This window comes from Furipterus horrens, unplaced genomic scaffold, assembly GCF_987537825.1.
Source record: "Furipterus horrens unplaced genomic scaffold, mFurHor1.1.pri manual_scaffold_4, whole genome shotgun sequence".
NCBI lineage: Eukaryota > Metazoa > Chordata > Mammalia > Chiroptera > Furipteridae > Furipterus > Furipterus horrens.
The window spans coordinates 195699811-195727027 of NW_028327174.1; the positions used below are offsets into that span (position 1 = coordinate 195699811).

Sequence of the window (27217 nt, forward strand, 5' to 3'; positions counted from 1 at the left end):
TCATTATCTGTACAATAAGGCCACAACCATTAGAGCACAGACTTGGGAAAATTAAATAATGAGCCCAATGCATCTGGCAGTATTTCAAAAACGGTATCCACTGATTTGAAACGATGAAACCTGAATTTAAGAGTTTCACTGGGAGTATAAGGAGATGTTGGTTCCCTAGTCCCAAAATGGTTTGGGGTCACCTTCTCATAAAATAGGGCCTCATTCTTCCCACATAACTGCCACTTGCCATCATTCATTCATCACTAAGCACGGAAAACCCGAACTCCCATCTCCACCTGCCTTTTATTTGAAATGTCAATTTTTAAAGAGTGGAGAGGTTGGAAACCCAATTTAACAAGCACACTGAAGCATTGTTTATTGCCCCCATAAACATGGCTTAGTGAGAATTACGGACTTAATCAGAGGGAACTTATCTCCCGGTGAAAAGGAACACTTTAAATTTCAGAAATGGCACCTTCACTGTGAAAATCTCTTAACTTTTCAAACAAACTACAGGGGGTCTTAACCATATGGGCAGTAAAGCGGTAGCCATTACTGTGATTTGTCTTGCCCAAGAGCCAAGGAGCCCTATAGATCCGTAACAACTTTAAGATCTAGAAAAACTATTTGGAAAACCATATTCAGGAGACATGTCTCTAAAAACACCCGAAAGGTCTGCCTAGTGGGAAGTAATGTCTGTCTAGTTGCCAGGGCTGCCAGAAAGAAAGGCCCCCAGAGTCATTAGAACAGAGGCTATTTCCTAAGCAGCAGCATTGGGAAAGCATGCCTCTCCTCCTGTGCATAAGATGAAGCATTTAGCAATAGGTCATATTTGTAACCTGCTTTACAGAAAAGAGGTGCCATCTAAATCCCAAAGGCTGCTAAATGGTTTGAATAATTTTTTCTCTTTAAACAAATTATTCCAGAGGATGAGGTCCTGTGCACCCCAACTTCCCAGTCTGCAGCTTCATTAGGGCACCTCTGACCATTCCAGGAAAGGTTTTCATAAAAACATCCCATTTTGCAGAGAATGTATCAGCCTGGATGCCAGAGGCAGGAAAGGCAACAGATATAAAATTTTATTATTTCAGTGCCCCAGTAGCAGCCAGGAGGACTTAATGAAATCACCAAGATTTACAATCTGAAATAGCTATTGCACAGACAGATATGATTAAGGGAGCTGCGCCCTCTGACCTTTCAACCCTTTGATCCTCACACAGCAGGTGGCCTGGAGCCCCCTCCTGGGCATCTTCCCTCTCTTCCAACACTGCTGAACCTTGATGTGCAATAAGCCTGACCCTACACAGGTGACTCTCATGCTGCTTATCACCAGCAGCTGCTGCTAATGGAACAGCCAAGATCACTTGGCCTCGCAATTCTGCCCCAGAGATGGGGGGAGAGGGATCTGCTTTGCAGTGCCCAAATGGTGCTGAAATGATATCTAATAATCCAGACCAAAGTCCGCTTGTTTGGCAATGCTTAATGTGTCATTACCAAAAACTGTTCTAGAAATGGAGCTCTGTTTCCTCCGATTTATGCTTTTGAGTTAGGGAAGAAAATCACCTTTTAAAAGAGAAATTACAAATCTTAAAAAAAAAATCAACCCCGAAGTCCCAACTGCATCTCTCAGAACTTCCCTAAAACCATGTGCAGCAAATTTATACCAATGAAAATCAAAACAATTTTTGGAAACCTAAAATTGACTGTTTTCAGTTCCATGAAATTTCATTTAAAAAAGCCCATATGCCAAAATGTCCAAATTCTCTTATTTTTAAAAATTGGGATGACTTCCAAAATCAGAGCTATCTTTTTCTTCCTTTTTTTTCCCCCTTCTAAAGCTAAGGATGGGTAGTGTGCATATGTACTTATCAAGCTTCATAATTTAACCCATTCGACCAGTATAAAATAGTTGCAATAAAATGCTAAAGAGGCAGGATATATTTATTATCACTGGATCTTTCAAATCAATTGATGCCAAGGTTTAACATATTCTATTTGGTTAAAGATATGTCCAGGAGTCTAGGCAGCCCCAGTCTGAAAGCTTTTAGTTTTTTGTTATGTTTTTTTTTTTTTTTTAAGATATTTCGGTTTATAGAGGAAAAAATTTTAAGCAGGACACATAAACCTGTGGAATGTTGATAACTTCCAACTACAAAAGAAAACTTTAGTGTCTCTGTTCATCATACTTAGGAAAAACCCTGAGCCAATGCCTTTGATTCTAAACAAACATAATATGGTGGCCCCCCTCTCTTTGCCTGGTCATTAATGTCTGAACTCAATGGGCAAAGGAAAAACCCACTTCTCTGGTAGCCTAAGTGGCATATATCTTAAATATTTACCTTTAAATTCATTTTGAAATCAGCAGAGAAACAAACAATATATAAGGAGAGGCTTATAGACTTCCATTTTAGTCACATGTTTCTCTATGGATATTTAAGGTTGGTACAGAGAGCAGTTTATGGAGAAATCAGTTTATTGGGGAAAAAAAAAGGTATGGTTACTACATGGAGTTTGGCCACCTTGTACAAAATTATCATTAAGCTAGCTTCTTCAAAGATACCTATCGGAAATAACTTTATTAATAAAAATAACTACTGCTGAGTGATGGCCTACTAATGTGCATGAGACTTTAGCCTTATGTTTTGATTTTCACCACTTTAAGACATTTGCCCCATTTTGCAGATGGCAATTTTAAGGCACACAGGCACAAAAGCTCAGTGACTTGGCCAAAGTTGCACACAGACAAATGGTGGAACTGGGATTCAAGCTCAGGCTCACCGCCTGCCCCTAAAGCCCATGGCCCATCCTCATTTTTCCCAACAAAAGCAAACAAACAAAAACAAAACAAAACAAACAAAAAGATCCAAAATAATAGCATGCAATAATCTGTGCAGAAAATGCTAGGTTTCAGCTTGCTTACACATTGCTGTGGCTCATTTAAAGGCCTTCTGAATCAATTATTTTAGGTCATTAAGAGGAAGTTTAATTTGGTTGACAAACACCCCTACTGTGGTGACCTCACATATCAACAACAAATGCCTGATGGTCACAAACCCGTACCATGAGTCTACTGAGCATGGTGTTAAACAAAACCACATGTGCCCAGATTCCAAGTGGGATTTGACTAGGCCAAGGGTACCGCTCTTCAATCATCACGCTGCTGGTCTCTGAGCTCCCACAACGGCCCCACCCCTAATCACTTGCAAGGAGTTTATGAAAAGAAGTCACCAGTCTTATGTGGCTACGCTCAGTTAAAAGTACTTTTAAGCTAATGTCAATTTATAAAACGTTACTCATTAAAAAAATACAAAAAGAGGCTGAAAAAGAGGACAGAGCCAATCCTAAGCAGATGTCTTTTAGCTTGTTTTAAAAGACAAGTGATCGGTTCTGCATCCATATAATATTGATACACATATCAAGTAGTCTTCCCTGCTTTCCATGGTTTCAGTTACCTGTAGTCAACCATGGTCCAAGAATATTAAGGGAAAAATTCCAGATATTTTGAAAGAAACCATATTCAAATAATTTTTATTACAGTATAGTTATAATTATTCTATTTTGTATTTGTTATTATTAATCTCTGACTGTGCTTAATTTATAAATTAAACTTATAGGTATGTTTGTATAGGAAAAAATATAGTACATATGTGTGGGGCAAAAGGTTTATAGTTGTGAATTTGCTAAACAGAGTTTATTCTTGTATCATTCTTTATTAATTATTATATTATTTTTCCATACAAAAAGCTGTAAACCTATGTATAGGGTTCAGGACTATCTGTGGTTTCGGGCAACCACTGAGGGTCTTGGAATGTATCCCCTGCAGATAAGGGGGCAACTACTATAATAACTTCCATTTTTTGGTACCCAACACATGGTAGGCACAAATTTTCTCATTTAGTCATCATTAAAAATTCTTATGAAGTGAAGAATCTACCCATTTTATGAACAAGGAGTCTGAGGCTGAAAAAGGCACCTTAACATCCCATATGCAAAGCCTGCATTTCCCTCAAAGGGGTGGCAATTAGAAATCATATGGCTCAAATGCAATGTATATTGATAGACCCTCGCTCAATGGTTGATATTATTAGATATTTCCAATAGGCATCTCTTAAGAGGATAATATAATAGTAACTTTGTACAAAGTGATCAAACTGTACAGTAACGATACCTTTATACCCCTGTGAAACCAATCTCTGCTTTAAACAACGGTGTGTGTTTATAGAGTCACCTTGTAGTGCTAGGGACAGAATTTGAATCCGGGTCCACATAACAGAGCCCAAGAGTTCTTTCCATTCTGCTATGCAGCTTCCGGTACGCTACCCTTATCTTAATATGACAGGAATTTGATTAGTAACAATTCTCTTAAAAACAATCTGTAAACTTTAAGTTTTCGTTGAAGTGAGTTTTAACATTGCTAAATGGAACCTACATAAAATGACTGGCTTAGTGATGATGGGAAAATTGGGAAATAAAAACATCAATGATGGTTTCACATTTTCTACTGGGATTCTCCCTCATAAATTACTCAGTTTTTCTAAAATGTAACAGGCTTATCTCATCTCACAAGAGATCATTTCAGTCACAACAAATTAGACTGAAAATGTACTGATTGCAAGAGATACTTACACCAGCCAGAAATATTGTTCCCTTTGATTACATAAATTACTACTGCAGCTTTAAATTGTTTTATATTAGCTAATTCCAACATTAGGGTAAGTGATATTTAAGAATCACACTCGTTTTAAACGCAGATGCAAAGAGGAAGCTCCCAGGGGAAATCCATCAGGTGAACTCCAGGACCATCTGAATGTTCTGGATGAGACAGAGGCTCACATAGGATGATTTCGCATGATAATATAATCTTAATTTTACTGAGGAGAGAATGGAGCTGTGGGAAGGCTAAGGAACCCAGCCCCAGTCACAGTGTTAGAGTTTTTCTCTGGAGAAACAGGAGGCTGCCAGACTGGATATCTCCCTTCCCCTAACCTCAACCATCCTCCCCCACCAGAGGCCACCCTGAGAGGGAAAGGCTCATAGAAAGGCCAACGGTGGGGCCTCTCCACCTAGGACTGGGGCAGGGACAGCAAATCTGCACAGATGGGAGGGTACAGAGAGCAGGAAAACTGGGGGCTGAGGAACTGGGTGCAAATTCAATGACCTCTCCGAGCCTCAGCTTCCCCCATTTGCAAATATGGCTACCTCACACTTGGCAGAGAGATTTTGAGAAATGCTCAAAAGTGAAAAGAGGTAAAGCGCCTGGCACAATGTTTGGTACTGAGCAAGGACTCAGAAGATGTCAGTTTCCTCCCGGCCCGCTCCCTTTCTTGCTAAAGCTCTCTCATGAACCTATGACTGAAACTACCAGGTGGACTTTTTCATGCAAATGTCACTTTTGTAAATCAGCAATATGAATACCTAGCACTAGAAAATAACTCTCACATGGAATTTCTCAATTCTTATGAAGACACACAAGCAAGTCACCACTGATAAAGGAATATAAATAGGGCTCAGAGTTTTGCATCAATCAAAGCATGTGTGCGCTACATCTAACTACTATCTACCTGGGGAGTCCTGCAAAGAAGCAAAACGGTATAATGGCAAACAAGAAACACTCCTCTTCACTCACTATGGAACCGTTTAAACATAAATATTCCCCCAAATGAACAAAGGATTAAAGACTTTCTATGCTGGGGGGAAAATAAGGATTGCAGAGACCAAGAGGAACTTTGACTCAGCACCTGGTTGCTGTCCCCAGGGTGGTGGCTCTGCACTGTTCCAAGCACGCGGTGCATCTGCAAACTTAGCTTCTAGGAGCCCCAGCTAAGCCTTCCCAGGTACGGGATGGTGAGAAAGGGAGCAGGAGAGGACTGCTGTGAGCTGGGCCCTGCCCAGGCCTCCTGAAATTGCATGGGAGGGAGAGGCAGTGAGCTCCAGCGGATGTGGTACCTGGGTCTCACTCCCCCCATTCCTGCTGCCTGGAACTATCACTTAGTAAGTAACCTAAATTTACGTCCACAAACTGGGCTGTGGGAAGAATATCTAATTCATAAAAAGTAGTTGGAAACAGAGAGGAAAAGTCAGAACCTAGTAAAAGTGGTGCTTAAAACCTCGAAGAAAGCCATCACTACAAACACTTCTGCCATGGCTTGGTAGCAAGGGAACCATTCGGAAGCTTGGGTTTGGGACGCTAACACATCTGAATTTTATACACACGGTTGTGGTGCGTAATTTACTTAAGAATTACCTTGATCTTTACAAATATCAATTTACTTTATTAACATGGTTAAGCAGTTTCCACGCATTTTATATGGAAGGACTGTGTTTCTAATGGCCCAGAAGGAGAAGGCCTGACCATGTCCCTCCCCTATTTACACTCTCCAATGGCTCTCTGTTGCCCTATAAAGTTCAGAGTCTTTAACACGGCTTACAAGGCCCTGGATGGCTGGCCCTCGCCTGCCTGCCTCAGCTCTCCTCTCTCCCTTCAGCCTTATGTTCCTATCAGACACTGAACTCGTCATACTTCCTGGAAACTCCACGGGCAACACCTTAGGTCTCTGTGGGTGCCGTTACCTGTTCCCCTGGATGAATTCGTATTTATCTGTTAGGTCTCAGTTTAGGCATTTCCTTCCTCTGAGAAGCATAGCCCTCAAAGCTAGGGTCCGTGTCTCCCCTACCAGAGTCCATGGTAACCCAAATTCACTGCAATTACTTTCTACTTGTCTACATGTGCTCAAGACAAAACTCTGTGAAGGCGGGATCACACCACACCCACTATTATACACAGGCTCCTGGTATGGGGCCGTGGCTGCTGCACAGAAGGGTCTCCAAACTATTGTCGAAGGGGATGTTCACTGCACATCTACCGCAGGCCAGACACGCTGGACGGATACAGGACTCATCCATGTAATCCTTGGCACAATCCTAACAGACGGGTACTAACTGCTAATACAGATGAAGAAACTAAAACACAGGGACAAAGTATCATGCCTTAAGTTACTCCAGCAGGGGCGTGGTCAAGCAGGGGACTGCTAGTGCATTTCTCACATTCTACAGAAGTGCCACTCCCATCCCCGGTACAGTGCCTCCAGCACTGCGAACCAGGAGAAAACAGGGCAGGCACCAACCAATTTTGTTCAAACTCTCTTTCCCTAGGAAATGAGAATGATGAAATTGACCCCTGGAACCCAAAAGTCCTAGAAACGCAATTTTAAAGCCATCAACTTAACAATGTAAATGGCTTTAAGGACGTTGATGAAATAAAAACAGCAATGCTTGTTGGTCTTTGTTGAATTCTTTCAGTGCCAGGCATTCTGCTAGGCACCCAACAATCATTTCTCACTGGACCCTCCAACAATTCCATAGGGGAGGTATAGCCATTGCCCTCATTTTACAGGTGAGAGAAGAGCTCAGAGGTGGATTACCTTGCCTAAGGTCACACAAGCAGCAAGTAATCCCAAGCCCATCTGCTGCCCTTTCCCCTTCACTGCCTCTTGTGTCTAGATGGAGCTTCATTTACAGGCTAACCGGAGCCTCTGTCTGAACTGTCATTGCTACCACCTTTACTTCTGCTTTCCTGACGATTCCCGCACCAGAAGTGACATAAAATACCCTGATGTCACTGAGCCCTGTACACCCAGCACTGTTTGTGAGCCTTGGAAAGGAAGTTCTTCGTTGATCAAAAAGGAGAAGTGCAAGCTACAAGACGTGATCTGGTACCAGACCTGGCATAGAAGAGGGGCTACAGAAACATCTCCTGAACTAAACCGAGGTTGAGAAAGTAAAAGGAAACAGTCATTGTGTGATCTGGCCACGTTTTGGTATTTCCTAGCTGCCAGCTAACATGATCATTTTCTCCAAGAAGAAACTAGGTCAATACCAAAACCATGGCTGTCCTGCTAACTTGCCACTAGACTCAAAGTAATGTTTGCTTAAACAAGAGAACAATATAAAGGGGCAGAAGAGGGGATAAGGATGGCGATGACCTATATATGTGTCACTTTAGAACAGCGATTTTCAACAGGTGTGCCTCGGCCCACTGAAGTGCTGCAAGAATTTAAAAAACATGCAATACCTGACTATTCCATCAGGAGTAGCGACGTTCTTTTCCCTTAGACTGTCAAATTAAAAAATGACAACAGCCAACACAACAATAGCCGACTGGTGTGAATGGATAAAAATTATACTTTTATTTTTTATCAGACTGGCAAAATTTTTTGGTGTGCCACAGAATTTGAGTAGTTAGCTTATGTATGCCATGAGATGGGAAAAAAATCACTGCTTTAAAAGGAAGGCAGACTCTTTAAGGTGACTAGGTTACCATTTAACAAATAGCCCTGTAAGAGAATGAAGACTAGATTTAGCTCTTCCCCCAAAATAATCTTTTCTCAAGTGAGAATGCTAGGTTATAATTTATATCTCTTTTTGTGCAACAAATATGAGTGTCATAAAAATGGTTAAAAAGTCTTCCTATGGTAGCTTTTTCTAAACTTTTATGAACATCTGCCACATTCATTTGAAGTTTAAAAAATTCTGGCACATATGCAAAGGCATAATAAGGTGCCTATAGCTTTCAAGAAAAAATAACAAGGCAGTCAAAAATAAGCCTTTTGCTGAATTGCCAGTAAGAACACTAGTATGCGGGAGGAGATGGGCCTTCCCGAGCTCCTTCTCCAAAGAGCTCCTGTGGCCCCAGGTACGAGCTACTCCTTCAGTATTACAGCCCGTAGTTCCTGGAAGAAATCTCACGGGAAGCCTCCCTCTCATCTGAAGGGTATAATAGAATCACATAAACCCAATAAAAAAGCACTACTAGAGCACTCCAGTCTGAGCTGAAATCCATGGGAGGAGATTAGAAGACTAAATTCCAAGACTGGTAGTTCATGGCTGCCTAACATGCCCAGGCAATGCTACTTTGTCCAGAACGCTTCTTAGCTGACTGCAAGTGTGGGGTAACTATTTTTCTTCTTTTTTTTAGTGCTGACCACATAGGAGTTCAGCATGGCATACTTTCTCCTACTTTAGCTAATTAATAGGGCTAAGAATTACCTTGGCCAGTGCTTCCAGAATCTTCTGACTTAAAGCCTTTCAAAGGCTGAGCAGAGTGGACTTGCATGCATTCACCTAAGTGCAAAACTGTCTCAAGTTTTGGCTTAAAGATTTATGCATATTTCACACTGCATGTTTTACTAACGAAAGGCCTTGTTTTAAATTACTTACAAGCATATAAAGGTAAAAAATGTGCTGCGTCCACCTTTAAGTAAAATCACGGTGCTGGGCTCTCGGACAACTGTGGCGCCCGTCGGAGGGCCCTAAATGTGCTCTGAACTCCAGTTTCCCACGCACTCCGTCCTTCTTTTCAGAAAGTGCCTGCCTGTGCCCTACTAGGTGCTGAGGACAGACACCATGGTAAGTGAAGCACAGTCCTTGTTCCCAAAGAACTCATGCTCCAAGGGTTGGTGGAGAGGGACAGGGAAGCACACAGCTATCCCCCACAACAAGAGGTACAGTAAGTGAAAGCTGACGACAAAAGGAGAAGAGCTGGAGGCCGGCAGGGCTTAGCCACGCAGAGGTGTGGGGACGTGGGTGTGGTCAGGGATCAGTGAACACACTGGCTAACAAGGCACAGTGAGAGGACAGAAGGCTTGACAGCAGTGAAGAGACCCAGCAGAGCTCAGGCGCAGCGCAGAAGGAAACCGGAAGGCGGGCTACCAAAGGCAGAGTGACCCAGTAGAAGTCAACCCACTAAATGCCAGGACCATGAACTGAATTTTATATTCACCTTCATCTCCCCAGGACCTAGCAAACTGTGTGGAAAATAAGAGGCCTTCATTTGGCTTAGCAAATGAATGAATAAACCTTTATGGGAGTCTGAGAAAAGGGAAGAAAGATGTTAATGAAGGCTGTAAGGAACAGGCCAAGAGACATATCGGAGACTTGGTGACTATTCAGGAAGAAAGCATAAGGAAGAGGAGCACTCAGCCATGCTCAGTTTGTCCCACTTCGGTGACTTCGCAGGCAGTGGCGCCATTCACAGGGACCAGGAACACTGCAAGGGGAATGAAGCAGCTTGATGTGTCTGTGTGTGTGTGTTTGGGGAACGCTGAGTTTGAGACATCTGCAGGACATCCAGGTGAAGTTCAACTGGCACCTGAAACATGTGGACCTGTGTTCACAGAGAGGCACGCCACGGTTAGAATCACAGCTGAGAGTGACGGGCATTACCTTAGTAACTGAGACAAAAAGCCGCCAACAAGATAACTAGAGGGCATGTGGAGAAGAAAAATAGGGCAAGACTAGAAACTTGGACAATGCTGAAGGTAAAGGGACGTGAAACGGGATCTGGAAGAGCCTTGCTAGAGCAGGCCGGCGGGCAGGAGGAGAGACAGAAAGGGGCTGTGCACCCCAACAGACCAAATGATCTTTGGATTAGGGTTTCCAACTTCACAACAATTGGCACCAAAGGCCGATTAGAAAGTGTTCAATTTAAATTTTTCCAACAGGAGCTTTGACTACACCCCCAAACTTGACAAACAAAGGTAAAACACAGAAGAAATCTCTTCAATCTGATCTAAATACACCAGCCGAGATAGTCCATAAACTGTGTGCTGTATGTGCTCAGGGCTGGGTGATGACAAGGAGGAACTGTTAACAGAATGCAGGAGCCACATGGCCGTCCTGTCAAATTAGAAATTTGAGCAGATTTCTGTGGTCTATTTTGATCAAGATTCTCAATGTCAAACAAACAGGTTTTTCGATAACCAACTTGTTTCATTTTCATAAGCACAATAGCACAGTGTGCAACAGTTAGTGAAGAAGCAGGTGGTCCTCGTCGACGTGAAATGAAGGGAACAGAAGAAGAGAAGTAGCACTTCCTTTAAGACATGCAAAGCATCATCACAGACGGATATGGCTTTAGATTTTCCCTCTGAGAGCTTAGCTCCTGTGCAAAACAGGCAAGCCCCCCAGCTCCCACCCCATTTTGCTCTGGTACAAATTTAAGCTCTCTCCTGAGGAGGGAAAAGCTTAGGGTTCAGATCTACAAACCAATGGCACAAATGAATCCTTTAAAAGAATTGCTATCTAATTGGTACAGCCACACAGAAAGCAATCTGTAATCAGATTCATAGCTTTGACCAAGCATTTCTACATTAGGGGTTCTAGCTAAGGAACCAAGTTAAAATGCAGATAAAACCTTATGCATAAAGATGTTCACTGAAATGCTCTTTATAGTAGTGAAAAATTATAAACAACCGAAGTGTCCTACAATAATAGGAAAATGGTTAAGTTATGATATTTCCAAACAGTGGAATGGGAGGTAGCGAACTAAAGATTTTTCTTACTAAGAGTAAATAAAAATGTGTAGAAACCCCCATGCCATAATATTAAGTGACATATAAAAACACAAAATTATATACAGAACACATATCAGTGACATACATTTATACAAAATATATATTCATAAAATAAAGACTAAGAGAAAGAATAACAAAATGCTAAATGGTTGAGTTTAGAATGGTATTGTGGATAATTTTAATTTTCCTCTTTATACTTTTATATACTTTTTTCACACCACATTTTCTATAATAAAAAAATGTAATATTGTCCTAGTGGTTTAGAATAAAAATCATTTTGAAAAGCAAATCATTTTCCTTTCTCATTCAGACCTTTGAAGACCTATTTCCTCCTGCCTCTTCGAACTTCACTCCCTCACCCACGAAAACTGACAATCTCCAAGCAAAGAGGAAAAACACCGGAATCGAGGGCCCAGTGGAAAGGGTTAAGCTGAGTGTGCAGCTCTGTGCACCCGGGAGGAGGGCACTGAGCACGCGGCGTTGCTTCCACATGCTCCCATGCGGAGAGCTGTGATTCCACAGACCGTGTCTTTTCCATTGCCACGGAGCAAAACAAAACGGCAAGCAGAGAGATCTAGGGAGGAAAGGAGCCAACTTACCTCCATTAAACTTAAATGGATTCCTATGAGGTAGGGCATGGGAGCACTGTGAAGAGAAACAGAGACACACAGCCACTTTAATGTCTGTTGCTTCTGACAGAAAATTACAGATGGTTCACTATTTGGAGAAAAACTGTTTTAATAAACGTATGCACAGTTACATTTCCTTTCACAACAAAAACCCTAATATGACATTTTGTTCCCAAGCCTCGAAACTTCAGAAGAATTTCAAACTGCAGGCGGCACTGGAAGCCGCACGGCGGTGGGAAGACGGCCGGCGCTGGTGTGAGTCCCCAACTAGCAACCAGGCGGCTGCACGGCCTCAGCTGCCTTATCTTTAAAATGGGGGCTTAAAAAGGGGGGGGGTCTTGGAAGCAAACTGGTAGGCTGCTATCAGTGAAAGAAAATATACATCGCGTGATTAGTCCAGATCCTGGTACAAATGGGAGCTTTTATTGCCACAATTACAACAGAAAAAGCAGTTAGTTAACAAGGTGGAAGGGGGAATGACTTTTTATTTGCTGTTTCCTTCTGTTGTTGAGGTAGGGGATCTCACTGTCCACTCCGATTTGACAAAGGCAGGGAGAGCAGCCGGCACACGTGCCATCCAATGCCACTACCATGCAGAAAGCCCCCTCCCACTGCTTCACTCACAGGGTAATGGGTTCCTATGCTGGAGACTGAGCAGGAATGAGAACCCAGCTCCAAAGGTTTGAAGCCTTGAGCATTATGGATTGACTTCTGGTGTCAGGACTCCGTACCTCTGTGTACACACACACATTATCACTTATGATGTTACTTACCAATGATAAATGTATGAGGAAGTTCAAATTCATCTTTGCTAATCCCCATTTTACAGAGGAGGAGACAGGCCCAGAGAGCCTAAATCCTGTATCCAATGCCACAGAACAAAGTAAACAACAAACCTAGAATGTGACTTCCAAGTTTCTTCCTCTGTGCCATAGAGACTTTGTATTACCGACCCTGAAATCCCAGGCCCACCTCATACACAACCTTTTTCTTGGGGTGGGAGATGAAGGTCAGGAGTAGCAGGGAGGAAGGGAGCGACTGGCAACTTTTCTATGTATTTTTCCAGTATGTAATACATTCTATGATAAGGCGCAAAAGGGTACTTTTGAGCTTAGGGGAAAGCTACCTGGCTCAGACTGAGGTGACCAGGTACCTTTTCTCTGGGGCAGCTGCAGGGCTGGGAGTAAACTTACAGAACAGCTTTCCTGGAGACAAGGCTGGGGAAACGAGGAGTGGGAAGCAAGGAGAAAGGAGAGGTTTGCTTCCAATTTAATACGAAGGGGTTTAGGCTTTTATCCTGAAAGCAATGGATAGGCAATGAAGGTTTTTAAACATCAGATGTGCATTTTAAAATTGCTCAAACATTTAAAAATAAGAAAGGGCACAATTCCCTCATTATCATTCGACAAATAAAATTCTTCAAGCAAAAATCATTCCCCAGAATATCAAATGTCCTCCTTACTACAGATCTCAGCAGTAATATATCTTGGGAGCCTGTAAAACAGACTTGAATATTAGCAGCACAGTTTGGGAACTATTCTTCTAGAAGACTTTTGTATTTGACAATAGCCAAAGAAAGAGTTATACACACAACTGCAGTGAAAGTGGAGTTGTCTTTTTTCTTTCTTCTTCTTCTCCCTTTTAAGAAAAGGTGTCTGCTGTGCGCATTCAACTGCTCTTCGCTTTTAGGGCCAAGGCAATGCCCTACGATATTTTTTTCCCTTAAACTGTAAACCATTAGTTTAGCTGCCAGCTACACAAATGCTCACACTTCCCAGTGTGCCTGGCTCTGCTATCCAACTTCTTTCCAGTGTACACTGAAATGAATGTGTTTCTAATTAAGTAGCTTCAGGAAAACGACAGCTTCAATGTCAAAAATAAAAAGTCTGAACCCTGGCAGGAAGTCTTAAGACTACAAATGTCTCATCTAGTGGAACCTTGCCTAATATAATGAAAGGAAGCAGGAAGAGTGCAGAATTCCAAAAAATGGACACTTATTAATGTGTCCAGAAGCACAGCATAATACATAGGAGGGAGAAAAACTCAAATCCATAATATTTAACCAAATCTTATCAACTTTTCCAGTTCCTACAATTCAATCTTGCAACTGACCAATGACCCCAAGTTTTAATTAGCATTTCAGAACTGAAATTCCAAAAAATGAATTCACACACAGAAAAAGACATTCCAACAATTGTGAGAAAAGGATGAAAATAAACACCTACAGCAAAAGTCTCTGTAAATTCAACATAAGCACAGGTTCTTATCTGAAAAAATATTTTCTAGAATTTTAAATACATAGGTTTTAATGCCATGCCCTTTTGTCCTGCAATAAAAATCAATGCTATCCTAAAAGAGAAGGAAGAGGAGTCTTACAGAAATGACCGCAAGATGGGATAAAATGGAACTCCCTCTTCAGTATCATTAGGTAGGTCTTTTAAAAGTCCAATAATTTCCCAAAGAGTAATTATGGCCTATCATAGAAATGTAGTTTCTTAGCCAAGTATTGTTAGGGCTGCTACAGCTCTGTATTTAGAAAATATTTAAAACACATTTATTCTGAAATCACAGCAGCTCCATGTTTTATATGAATGCAAATTTAGACAAATACCTTTTATACTGTTGTTATTTGCTTACAAAGCCTCAAATACTTCCCTGAATCTAATGCATTTTTGCTCTACATATATACTAATTACAAATTCCAAGAGGGAAGAATGGGGAAAAAAGAAACCCAGAATTTCCTTAACATCTCAATGTAGCCAATATGTAACTGGGTAATTCTAAAAGTGTTCTGAGAACAATTTCTATTCTCATTATACAATACCTCAATAATCATTACTGCTGCTGACTTGTTTTCTTTTGAAACCTGTTTTCTATGGCTTCTAGTGTAAAGGGAAAATTTTCTGGGGAAAAAGTCACTCGCTCATGATCATGTCATCTTAATACAACTACTTTTATTTTTGTATTATTCTTCTCCAATACTGGCCTACACTAACCAACACTTTTATAGCTTTGAAATTTATAGAGTGTATATATTTTATTGTTTTCTTCTTGGCTTCAGTAACATTTCTCATATTTTACTACAATCTTTGTGATTACCTTAAAACTATGTAATATTCCAAAATATATGGATGTACCATAATTTACTGAACTCTATTCCTAGAATTAGACATTAAGTTGCTTCCATCTTTTCACTATAAATTACACTTAGTGAAAACAAACAACTTCATGTGCATGAATTCCCAAGCATGGAATTAGTAAATCAAAGGGGAAGACTTTTTGTTACATCTTTTGTTATATCTTGGCAAAGTGTTTTCTAGAAAGGCAGTACTTGCCCCAGTGAAAATCTTTCAGGACTGTTGCAGGGATAGAGATAACCTATCAAGCACCTAGCACAGGAGTAGCACATGGTAGACTCAGTGAGTGACTGTCGCCGTGTCCAAATGGGTTCTCTTTGAGCCCCTGGCATGGCTGGCACCTCTGGACCCATTCTCTTAGTCCCCAAAGACTGCTTTCCTGTTCCTGCTCTGGTTCTGATGGATACCTGGCAAACCTTGGTAAGGATGGTTGAGACTCCATTAATCAATGTGGGGAGCTAGACCTGCATCCTTTCTGCATGTGGGTTTACCACTCCAAGCGCACTCTCCTGTCCCCTATCTATTTACTGAGTTCAGTAGGGTTGCTGATCACTTACTTCAGAGGGCAACCTTTACTCTTGATTTAACGTACCACCAAGAAGGCAAAATCTACCAAGTAAACAAAATATAAAAAATGAATTGGTTAAGCTAGTCCTAAAAGTGCTCTTCACTTCAGAGTCTGACTCACTTGAATCATTTTCTGATTCAGAGTCATCAATGTCCATGTTTTTCCCAGGTTATTTCAGCAACAAAACATAATAAAACTTCATCTACTAGAACTATCTTCCCTAGTTAGGTCCCAGAAAGAACTTGTTGCTTTTCAAGAAAACATGAATACAAATATCCGTTTCACTAACAGCAAAAATATACCATGGTTCTCTGCTCTGGTACCTTTCAGCACTCACAGCGACTTTACATTTCAATGCAGAATCTGGGTGCAATTTTGCAGACATTTTCAACAGCAATTAAACACAACATGTGGAGAACCAACAATGCACATCATTGAATTAAAGTGGTGATAATATTAACAGCTATGACTAAGGCCATGCATAGGCAGGCCATGACAGCTGTGTCACAACTGCCCTATGGCTAACAGTGATTGTGGGATACCACTGAACACCTCTGAAGAGCAGAATAGAGTGTATCTGTGCTAGGGCTTTGTTCTCTGAGAATTATTACACTATCTGACTTCATCAGTTACATACTAGAAGAGAAAAAGCTATTCTTTCTCTCTTCCTGCCTGCAAAGGAAAAGGATTCTGTTGCTGGTGTCAAGGCAGTTACAATATAATGACCTTTACCTGAAAGGTATGTTCAGTTTGAGTTATCTTAAGCAGAAAAGGAACTAATTTTTTTTGAGCTATTATAACCCAACTGCCTCAAGGCAACTCTGCAAGGTAGCATTATTTTCCACATTTTCAGAATGGGAAACAGGCTCAGAAAGGCAAAGTAACTTGCCCAAGGTCACACAGCTAGTAAATAGTACAGCCACATCCAAACTCAGGGCTGCTGGACTGAAAGCACATGCTGTGTCTATGGTGCCCCATGGTGCATACTCAGTATTTCAGCCAAAGGAAAGGAGAGCATGCTGGTATACCATGGGGCCATTCACCCAACGCTCTGATCAAACTCTACACCACTTCTCTTTCAGGTAAGTTCTACAGCATGAGCTCATTCCTCACAATGACCAGGCATGAATATGGATGCTGCAGACTTATTAATGGCCCAGTAGTCCCCATTCATTATTATTGCACTTTCACAATTTTACTTCTTTCCCCCAGGTCACTCAAGCCCTCTTAATGATTTCCACTTGAGGTGAGCAGCAACTAACTGGAAGACAGTCAGGTGAAATAAAAAAACTCTAGTTGCTCAAATACGTAAGATACAGCTTCCTGAGTCCTGTCCAGTGTGGCTTAGTTGGTTGGAGCCTCGTCCTAGAACCAAAGGTTGCAGGTTCAATTGCCGGTCAGGACACATACCTAGGTTGTGGGCTCAATCTCCAGCCCGGGAGAGTACAATCCCCAGTCTGAGCGCATACAGGAGACAACTGATCAATGTTTTTCTCTCTCCCTTCCTCTTTCTCCAAAAAGCAATGAAAAAAAACCAAAACAAAACATCCTTGGGTAAGGATTAAAAAAGGTAATACAGCTTCCTAAGACAAAGAAGGGAGGGGAACACTGGGCAGAGGTAGGCGGGCACTGTGCTGTGTAAACTGTAACGCTAACTATGCATTTATATGGGAAGAAAGAAGAGAAAAGCAGTGGATCTTCCAAACCCCTGGGCAGCTCTAAACAGGTTCCTTTCTGCGGTAGAAGAAGTGTTGCTCACCTCGGGACAACTATGAAATTAAAGAAACCACGTCCATCCAGACTAGTAGGAGGGGCAGAGACATGGAATGGGCTGGTCCCACAGTCATGTGTGGGGATAAAAATTCAGGGGATACCTGGGGAGTGAGGAGTCCCAGGCCCAAAGAGGCCCCCCCATCCCAGGGTTCCAGTGCCAGGAAGACAAATCCCCTTAACCCCTGGCTGCAAAAAACCAGTGGGGATTGAGTTGGTAGAAGAAACTTCTGGAGTCCCAAGCAGTTCCTCTTACAGAACCCTCACATGGACTAATTCAGATTCATTCCCTCTGAGCTCCAGCACCAGGGTAGCAGCGTGAAAGGCATACAGGGAAGAACTGAAGTGTCTGGCATCAAGGCAAGAGCTGGGTGACAGCATTCTCTCAGACAGAAAGGCAGGCAGAGGCCATTGTTCCTTTGCTGAGTCCTCCCCCAACAGAACTACAGAGCCAGTAAGCAGGTGCCGTACCTGAGACTTCATCAACCTGGCTCACACTGCTTGCCCTGCCCCTGGAGATCCCCTGAGACTCTGTCTATCCCACCCAATTCTATTAACCAAAACTATTAACAGTGACTTTTCCATATGACTGGCTGGTCTTGGCTCAACTTCCTAAATCCTCTCAAAAAAGCAACAGCCAGCCTCAGTGAGCCCCATCTCTTGCTAAGTGGCCCCAGGTCAGGCACTAGCAGCAACCAGCCTTGATTCAAAGCTTGGTTTCACCTGGGAATCTCTAAGCCCAGCACAAGTAGCAACCATCTCAGACTGCTTTACAGCTCATGCAGGGTGGACCTGGGCAAAACACAGGCTGGGGCTGACCTTGGCCTGCACCACCCAGCAAACCCCAGATCCTGCACACCCAGTGGACAGCTACAGATCATGTCGGAGCACCACCACTATGCCCCTGCACAGCTGATTCTCCACGGAGGGTGAAGGTTGGACACCAGTGGTCACAGCCAGTCCTTGCAGCTGACTGGCCTGAGTAAATCCCTCCCAGTGATCTGCCAACAGCAAGCAAGGCTCCACTACAACAGCAGGGTGTACTCAGCCCACATGAAGGGTGCACCTCAAGAACCCAGCTTCGGTGATAGGGGAAGCTGTGTTTCTGGACCCTAAAGGACACCTACTGCATTAGGTCACACTACCAAGACAGGGAGTCATTTCAGCTCTACCTAATATATAGAAACAAACACAGGGAGGCTGCCAAAATGAGGAGACAAAGAAACATGGCCCAAATGAAAGAACAGATCAAAACTCCAGAAAAAGAACTAAATAAAAGAGAGATAAGCAATTTATCATATGCAGAGTTCAAAACACTGGTTATAAGGATGCTCAAGGAACTTAGTGAGGACCTCAACAGCATAAAAAAGATCCAGTCAGAAACAAAGGATAGACTAATTGAAATAAAGAACAATTTATAGGAGACCAAAAGAATAGTGGATGAAGCTGAGAATCAAATCAACGATTTGGAATGTAAGGAAGCAAAAAACAACTTATCAGAACAACAAAAAGAAAAAAGAATACAAAAATATGAAGATAGTATGAGCAGCCTCTGGGACAACTTCAAGTGTTCCAACATTTGTAGCATAGGGGTGCAAGAAGAGGAAGAAAAACAAGAAATTGAAAACTTATTTGAGAAAAACAATAAAAGAAAACTTCCCTAATTTGGTGAAGGAAATAGACATGCAAGTCCAGGAAGCACAGAGAATGCCAAAGAAGATGGATGCAAAGAGGCCCACTCCAAGACACATCATAATTAAAATGCCAAAGGTTAAAGATAAAGAAAGAATCTTAAAAGCAGCTAGAGAAAAGCAGTTAGTTACCTACAGGGGAGTTCCCATAAGACTGTCAGATGATTTCTCCAAAGAAACTTTGCAGGCTAGAAGGGATTGGCAAGAAATGCTCAAAGTCATGAAAAGCAGGAACCTATAGCCAAGATTGCTCTACCCAGGAAAGATACCATTTAGAATCAAAAAACAGATAAAAAGATTTCCAGAAAAAACTAAAGAAGTTCATCGTCCCAAACTATTATTATATGATATATTAAAGGGACTTATTTAAGAAAAGGATTTTTAAAATGAATAATAAAATGGCAATATATACATATCTATCAACAATTAAATCTAAAAAACAAACTAAGCAAACAAGAAGAACAGAGACAGAATCACGAATACGAAGAGCATTTTGACGGTCTCCAGATGGGAAGGGGGTGTGGGGGGAATGGGTGAAGAGGTGAGGGGATTAAGAAGTACAAATAGGTAGTCACAGAATAGCCATGGGGATGTACAGTACAGCATAGGAAATGGAGTAAACAAAGAACTTACATGCATGACCCATGGACATGAACAATGGTGTGGGGATTGCCTGAGGGAGTAGTGGGAACTGGGTGGAGGGGGGCAAAGGGGGAAAAATTCGGACAATTGTAACAGCATAATAAATAAAATATAATTTTAAAAAGATTCTAATTAAGTGGAAAAGGCTTTTACTCTTTATAGTTCTCCAGTTATTAATAATGATACTGGCTCACAAATAAAAATTGCTTTTCCATTAAAGAAAAGAAAAATATGGTTATTTGATATGTATAGCTGAAAAATAAAATACCAAGTGGACACTTCATTGTCAGAAGAAAACTATATTTGCCTTACTAACGTCATTGAATTAATCAATACTCTTTTTTGTTCTAAACAGGATTTAAGGCAATTTATATGACTATGTTCAATATAGCAGTGAAAGTAGGAAAAGAAATAGGGGCAAGGTGCCATGGCTGGGTGGCTCAGTTGGTTGGAGCAGTGTCCCATACACCAAAAGGTTGCGGATTTTATCCCCAGTCATATGGGAGGCAACTGATCGATGTTTCTCTCTCTCCCTCTCTACCCACCTTCCTCTCTCTCTAAAATCAACAAACAACAAAGAAAAAAAATGCAGGTTGGGGTGAGGTTAGTTCTGCATGTGTGTGCTGTGAGGTCTGCACACCTGCTAGGACGCCTACAAATTTGTCTCCAAGGACTCCAGCTGCCAAGCCAAAGAGGGAAACAGAATCATAATGTGATTCACGGTGTCCATAGAGCAAAGACACTCAGGTGCTTGAATTTTTAAAAAGCAATGGGGAGGGGGAAGAGAAAATTAACATCTTATGATGTATTTATTATGTGCTGGTCAGTCAGTCAACAAACATTACTATGTATCAGGCACCACGTTGGGCTGAGGCTAGAGAAGAGAAAAGGAATTCTGTTCCCTGCCTATTTGGAGCTTATGGTTAACAGCAGACATTAAACTAGCATATTGCTGTGTGTGTGTAAGCTGGTGCTGAGACATCTACAGGGTCCTGTGATCCCCTCATTTCATCCTTGCAGCAATCTTGAAAGCCTGATCTCCATAATTTACAGAGGAACCTATCACTCAAAGAGGTGAAGTGACCTGACAAAGGTCACAGCTAGTGAGAGGCAGAAAAGACAGCTTGAGAAGCAGAAGGGGTGCAAATGCCACGAGTTAATTAAAGTTTCCTTTGGGGAAAAGTTATTTATTTAACTTTTTGCCTAGTTTCCAACCAGCCCTCCCGGATTTTTGATCAATAGCCGAGGATGAGGATCAACGAGAGGACAGGAGCGATTCTAGATTGGGAGAGGAGGCAGTGAACTGCCTAGTTTCCACCTGCAATTTTGGCAGCCAAACCATAGGGCTCACCACAGTGGAGGAGCTCAGTGTGTGCAGCTGGGCACTGGAGATGGTTTGCTAATTCGAGACAGGTGTATATCACTGGAGCTGATGGGTGAAGAGGGGAGAGGGAGGACAATGCCCTCTGAGTGTGGCCTTGTGGCTTCGTGAAGTAGTAACTCTGGGGGTTGGGTGAGATGCCTTCTAGAGCTCCCAGGCACTGAACGCAACCAAATGAGCACGTGAGTTACAAAAATAATGCCTTGGAAGAAAACCTGTAAGGTCAACATCAAAGCCTGGAGCAGTCCGCCCTTCTGTGCCTCCTCAGTCTACCGGAAGGAGACGGGCTTGGAAAACATCAGGAAGGGCTCAGCGGCTAAGACCACTGCAGCAGGACAAGTTAATCACAGAGCAAAGGTCAGGGGACGGGCTCCTATGGCCCCAGAGAGCTCAATGAGAACCAGAAGAGCTAGAGCCAGCTGCAAAGGGAAGTCTCAGGTTGTCAGCCCCCAGCGGCCTACGAGACTCTCAGACAAAGGCAGGAATGAATGACGTACAAAAGAAATGAGGAGAGAAAAAGAGAGAGAGAGAGATCTATGGAAAAATATATCAAGAGAAAGTAACAAAACAAGAAATGTAAAAAATCAAAAATGCAACTGGTAAAAAGAGGAAGATTGTCTCTTATTTTTGTGTGTTCAAGGGGACGACAAATCCACGGTTGAAAGATGACTCTGAGCCTAGCACTGTGCTCATGCTTCATATATTCTCCCTTGTGCCCAAACTCAGAGGCAGGGACACCTCACAAAAGCCCTGGCATGAGGTATCTTCCTCCACTGTCGCAGCTCCTGTGACGATGGTATTACACGGTCTGTGGATCCTACTCTATTGGTGACCAGAAACATCCTAGAATGTCTCTGCTGCAGAGACCACCACACTGTGCCTTAAAAGTTTCAGAACTTTCCTAAGTGTCCCCAGAAAAGGAAAACCAGGCCCAAGCTTTGTCACATAAGCAGATATCACAGCCAGCTCTGTCCCATGGAGGCAGGCTGTTGTCCAGTGCCACATCAGGCAGCAGGATGGGGCCTGGGAGGGGGCGACCCAGGACAGGTCCAGACACTCAGATGCAAATGCAGCTGCAGAGGAGGTGGAGGGCCACGGGGTGTGGTGGGTGGGCTGCAGTCAGGGTGGGTGAGCAGCAACCACCTTCCCCAGGGAGGCTGGAGGAGAGCTGTCCGCTGTACTCCTGGCATCTGCAGTGGGCGGGGCACCTCGGAGGGACCAGGCTAAGGGGTCTGATGCCACCCATCTACACAGACTCCTTGTTTTTCTAGAACACTTGCTTTTTGCTTTATATACTTTTGGAAGGTTAAAAAATGTGCGTGTGTTGTTGTTTTTTAATAAGGATGAATTACCTTACTAACAACAAGAATGTATTAAAAATCTAATGCATCTGAAATCGGTGATGGCTGTACAACCTTGTGAATATACTAAAACCCATTGCATTGTACACTCTTAAAAGGGTGTATTTTATGATATATGCATTACATTTCCATCTAAAAATCAGATGGAGAACTTGAAAAGACTGTTTTCCTATAGAACCTATACTATAGCTAGATATAGATTCCTATAGATTCTATAGCACAGAAAATACAAGGAGCCTGGTCTCTTCTCACTCCCATTTTTCCACCAGGAAGACAGTTTACTAGAAGTTGTCCAAAGCTTCCTGCAGAGGCTCTTGGCATTTTGCTTTGGCCTCCGCTGATGGAAGCGAAGGTGCATCTCCATGGAGGGTTCAGTGACCATCACCATCTAACAGCGTCTTTTTAGCTGCCTCTTTGATGGAGAACTGTGCTTTTGGCTGGAAGTAGTCTTGTGGATGGGGAAACCTAGGCTCAGAGAGATTATGTGACTCACTCGAAGACACAGATTCAGTAGGACCAGAGCCGGTACTTGGACCCAGAACTCTTTTCTACTACTCAGCCTTTCTGTTCCAACCACAGGGTCAAATTCAGTTAAATCTTACTAAGGAATTCACCTAGAAATCGATCATTTCCTTTTCTACAACCAACACACAATATTTGTGCACTCCCTAATGTAAGGCCCACCACACACCCCACTTTCCTTCTTCTGTCTGACACTGAAATCCAGGTCCTTCTCCTCTCCTGCTTCTCTTGAATGAACTCCTTGTTGCAATGGTTCCATCCCTGAGCAGTGGACCTGTCTTGATCTATTGCTGTTTCTTAGCTTAAAAAAAAAAATCTCTGTTCTCCTATTCTTGCCTGGACACCTGGATTATTCATGAAGTAACATTTTCTCAAATCCAGAACCACCTATAAGCTCTATCTTCCTATGCCCAATACCAAGAGACAGAGTAGGCACTCATAAGTACTTGCTGCAAACTGGAAACAATACACGGTTTTTTCCTACTTGTTGAAATTCAATTTTTTAACAGAACATACATAGCTTGGAGTTCCATATAGATAAGACAATGTCAACCTCACCTGCCTACCTAATCTCCTTCCTTCCAACCTCCCCCCTGCCTCGGTGTTGTGAATTTCAACAGAATTTGGGGGGTCAAATATAGTCATTAATAACAAAAATAGTGCCCACTATTTATGGAGCCCCTATTTTGCGTCGATAGTAATTACTATTCAAGTTTGACAGAACAGAAAGTAGGTTCAGAGAGTTTCGGTGACCTCAAAGCTAGTGTATAGGGAAGCCAGGACCATAGCCAGCTTTTCTTGTTTTCCACCACACTTCATCGATTGCTATTTCTGCTACCAAAAGTACCAACTATACCGCTTACTTTAGCATCAACTTATTCCTTATGCAAAATTTCATGGCATCAATGAAGATAACGATTAGAATGAAGCCAGCTCTGATCATCCAGATGTCACTTCACAATTGTGTCTAGTGATGCCCCATCACCCATACAGACTGTTCACCCTGAGGTCAGGCATGTTTTAGACGATTTCCTAAAAACCCCAGATGAAATACATGATGCAGCATGAAGGGGTTGGTTCAGAAATCCACGTGCATTACAGATAGAGAACCTCGAACCAGCATCTATCACAGAGAATCAAAGCATGCCCATTCTGAGTGAAAAAATGGCTCCCAGAGTCACCTGGAAAGAAATGTCAGGAAATCAGATGCAAAACCCAGAGCTTAGTTGTGCGCATCTGACTTAACTTCTCCGTGGAACCATACCCTCAGCAAGAATCAGGAGTTAGCTACTAACATGGCTCTTGACCCGGCTGTTCTTTGGGAGAGCACGTGAACTTACTTGTCTTGATCTGATATGGAAATACTTTATCACAAAGGTGTGTTAATGAGTGTCCAAAAAAACACAAACAAAACTCAGTTTGGGAACTGACTTGTGGTCCTTATGTAGGATGGCTTCTGAGTAAATAAGGGAGGAAAAGGAATTTACATGGGAAATACCACACGGCTTTTACTGGGACCTTTTATTAGCAACATTGAATTAGCACAGGACCTCGTACATAGTAAGTGCTCTATAAACACCTGCTGAATGAATGAATAACTAACCAACAATAATGTACATTTACAATCAGCAAGTCATCAATAAGACTACAAGAATTTTTTCTCACGAAACTTTGGTGACAGGCACAGCTTCTTCTCTAACACTCTGGAGTGTCAGTAAGAAAAGCTTTAATATCAGATAGCCCTGGACTGCGAGTGCAGGCTCTACTACTTCCTAGCTGTGTGACAGCAGGGAAATCACTACTCCCCTCTGAGCATCCATTTCCTAATCTATATGATAGAGCTAATAAATTTGCCTTAAAGTGTGATTTTGGTGATTTGTGATAATGTTTAGAAAGAGCCTGACACACACACACTGGACTCAAGAGATGGCGGTTATTATAATAAGAGGGAATGCTGATTCTCATCACTAAGTTAATCCTTTTGTCCCAGAAATGAGGAGGCTCTGCCAACACTGGCCAAGGGCAGGACTGCCACCAGCCAAGGTAGGGAACGTTCTCATTTTCACTTTCAAAGTTAAGGGAAAAGCACAGATCTAAAGTAGAAAGGAACCAGCAGCACATGTTTTTAAATATTCATAAGGGCTGGAAATGTCTTACTCCTTTCGTTTTCTCTGCCATCTGCTTTTGTTTCTTTTCTTTTCATTCTTATGCCACAGCTGCAAATGAAAACAACCATACAATAACTCAAGTTAAATAAAAAAAAAAAAAAAAGTCAAAATAAAAACAATCTGAGGGGTAAAAAGAGAAGATGAATTATGAAGTTTTTCCCTGAGTTCACAGTCTACAGAAGCAAGAATTTTTGATGTGAGCTGAAACCTTCTGGAAGCCAAAATCTATGTCCCATGTTTATAATAACCATGATAAGAGCAACCACCATTACTGAATGCCACTAATTCCTAAAGCCACCCTTCAAAGTAGGCAAATTAAACCCATTTTACAGAAAAGGAAATTACAGATCAGAGGGGTAAAATAGATTTTTAATGGTTACACAGCTAATAAGAGATGAAGCTGAGGCGTGAACCCAGGTCGGTCTGAATCCAAAGCCCGGGCACTTTCTCTCCCACTGTTCAAAAATGGGAAGGAACTTGAAAAAATTAAGGTGGGAAATATTTAGGGCAGGCCATTTGTGCTAAACCGATTTACTCAGATAATTAAAATCCGTGATTATAGCTCTAATTAAAGTTAACTCAGATAATTGGCTGTTGTATTTGTGAAAGTGCAATTAGAGTCTTCCACATAATTGCGGGGTTTTCAGCATCATAGTTTCCACTGATTCACTGCGTCCCAGAGCTTTGCTCTATTGGCCTCTGTTCTACTAAAGGCTGCATTACAGCTCTCGGGGTCTCTGAGCTCAAGGACCATGACCTATATGATAGCAGGGTCTGAGCTCAGCCTCATTTAACACGTCTTTGTCCCGAAGTCAATGAACACCTCATCTTCAAGTGCAATGTAAAAAGCTCTTACCGCCTGCACTACAGTGTTGTCCTGAAAACTCCTAGCAGCATGCACCTGAAGAAAAACTGGCAGCAGTGGTCCTCATGTGTTAATTACACTTGTGAAGTCTATTATGCATAGAAAGGGCACCTGCTGGCAGTGAAAATGACTAAAATCTGCCCTTCCTGTGCAGTGAGTAAATTGAGAGTTCATTTCTACAGGAGATAATAGTTTTCAGATTCCATTTCGTGTATCCCCTGCATGGGGACGTACTTAACATTTAAATCATCTGCAGAGGAACAAACCTCCTTCAAATTTACATGTTTCAGGCTCCTCGCACTTTACTTAAAATGCTAGTTATCCCTGCTGGCTCTTACCACCAAGCATTAAACTCAACGTGGTGAAAGTCACTGAGCACAATAGAATCAAGTTATTAGCACTGACTCCAATTTCATGACATTTGTAGTTTCTGACCAAAGCAGTGGTAGCAGGCTGAAGGTGATCAAATCAAGCCTTAATGGAGGATCTGTCTTTTTCTCTTGGGGTCTTTTATTTCATCATTCTTGCATCTTGCAGTTAATAAACAGATACCAATCCCCATTGGCCAGTAATCACCCTTTGGTCAAAGGTCAGGAAGTTCTTTCATGAAAACAGGAGACCAGGAGAGAAAAGCTATCACACGAACAGAAACTTCCAGGATGGAATATAACCACAAAACTCACTGAGGCTCAGAAAAATCCACGCCTTAACTTCGATTTTTTGTAGTAGTTTGGGCTGACAAGGGCTTAGTAGCTTCCTTGACAAGACCTCCCTTCTAAGGTGGACCTGCCAGGGTCACTGCTAGCAGCCAGGCTGGTGACACAGTTCTGGACAGCGCTAGAGTCAGAGAGGGAACTGAAATGAGGATCTTGGATCAGCTGCCACAGAAAAGAGTTCAATGGCTAACTCCTCTAAGCAAACAAGAAAGGAGGTCTGGGACCTGGGATGGCAGTTGAAAAAAACACTGAAGTTTTTTTAAAGTAAGACTTCTCAATGATAAAAACCACACTTTCTTCATTGAAATATCTGAAAATATGAAAAATAAAATAAAAATCACACAGCATTCGCCTCCCTCATCCCCATCACAAATCACTGTTAACATTTTGGTGTGTATTTCTTCCTAGATTTCTGCCTGTGAGTG

General features: G+C 42.1%; 1 protein-coding gene across 4 annotated transcripts in view; it reads right to left on the minus strand.

Annotated features, from left to right (window-relative positions):
- The window catches only part of DENND1A (DENN domain containing 1A), a 481014-nt gene that overhangs the window by 186258 nt on the left and 267539 nt on the right, over positions 1-27217 (minus strand). For all 4 annotated transcript variants that reach the window (XM_090274703.1, XM_090274702.1, XM_090274704.1 and 1 more), the window contains one exon: positions 11942-11987. In XM_090274703.1, the coding sequence (XP_090130829.1) occupies positions 11942-11987 (46 nt within the window). The remainder of the gene's footprint in view (positions 1-11941; positions 11988-27217) is intronic.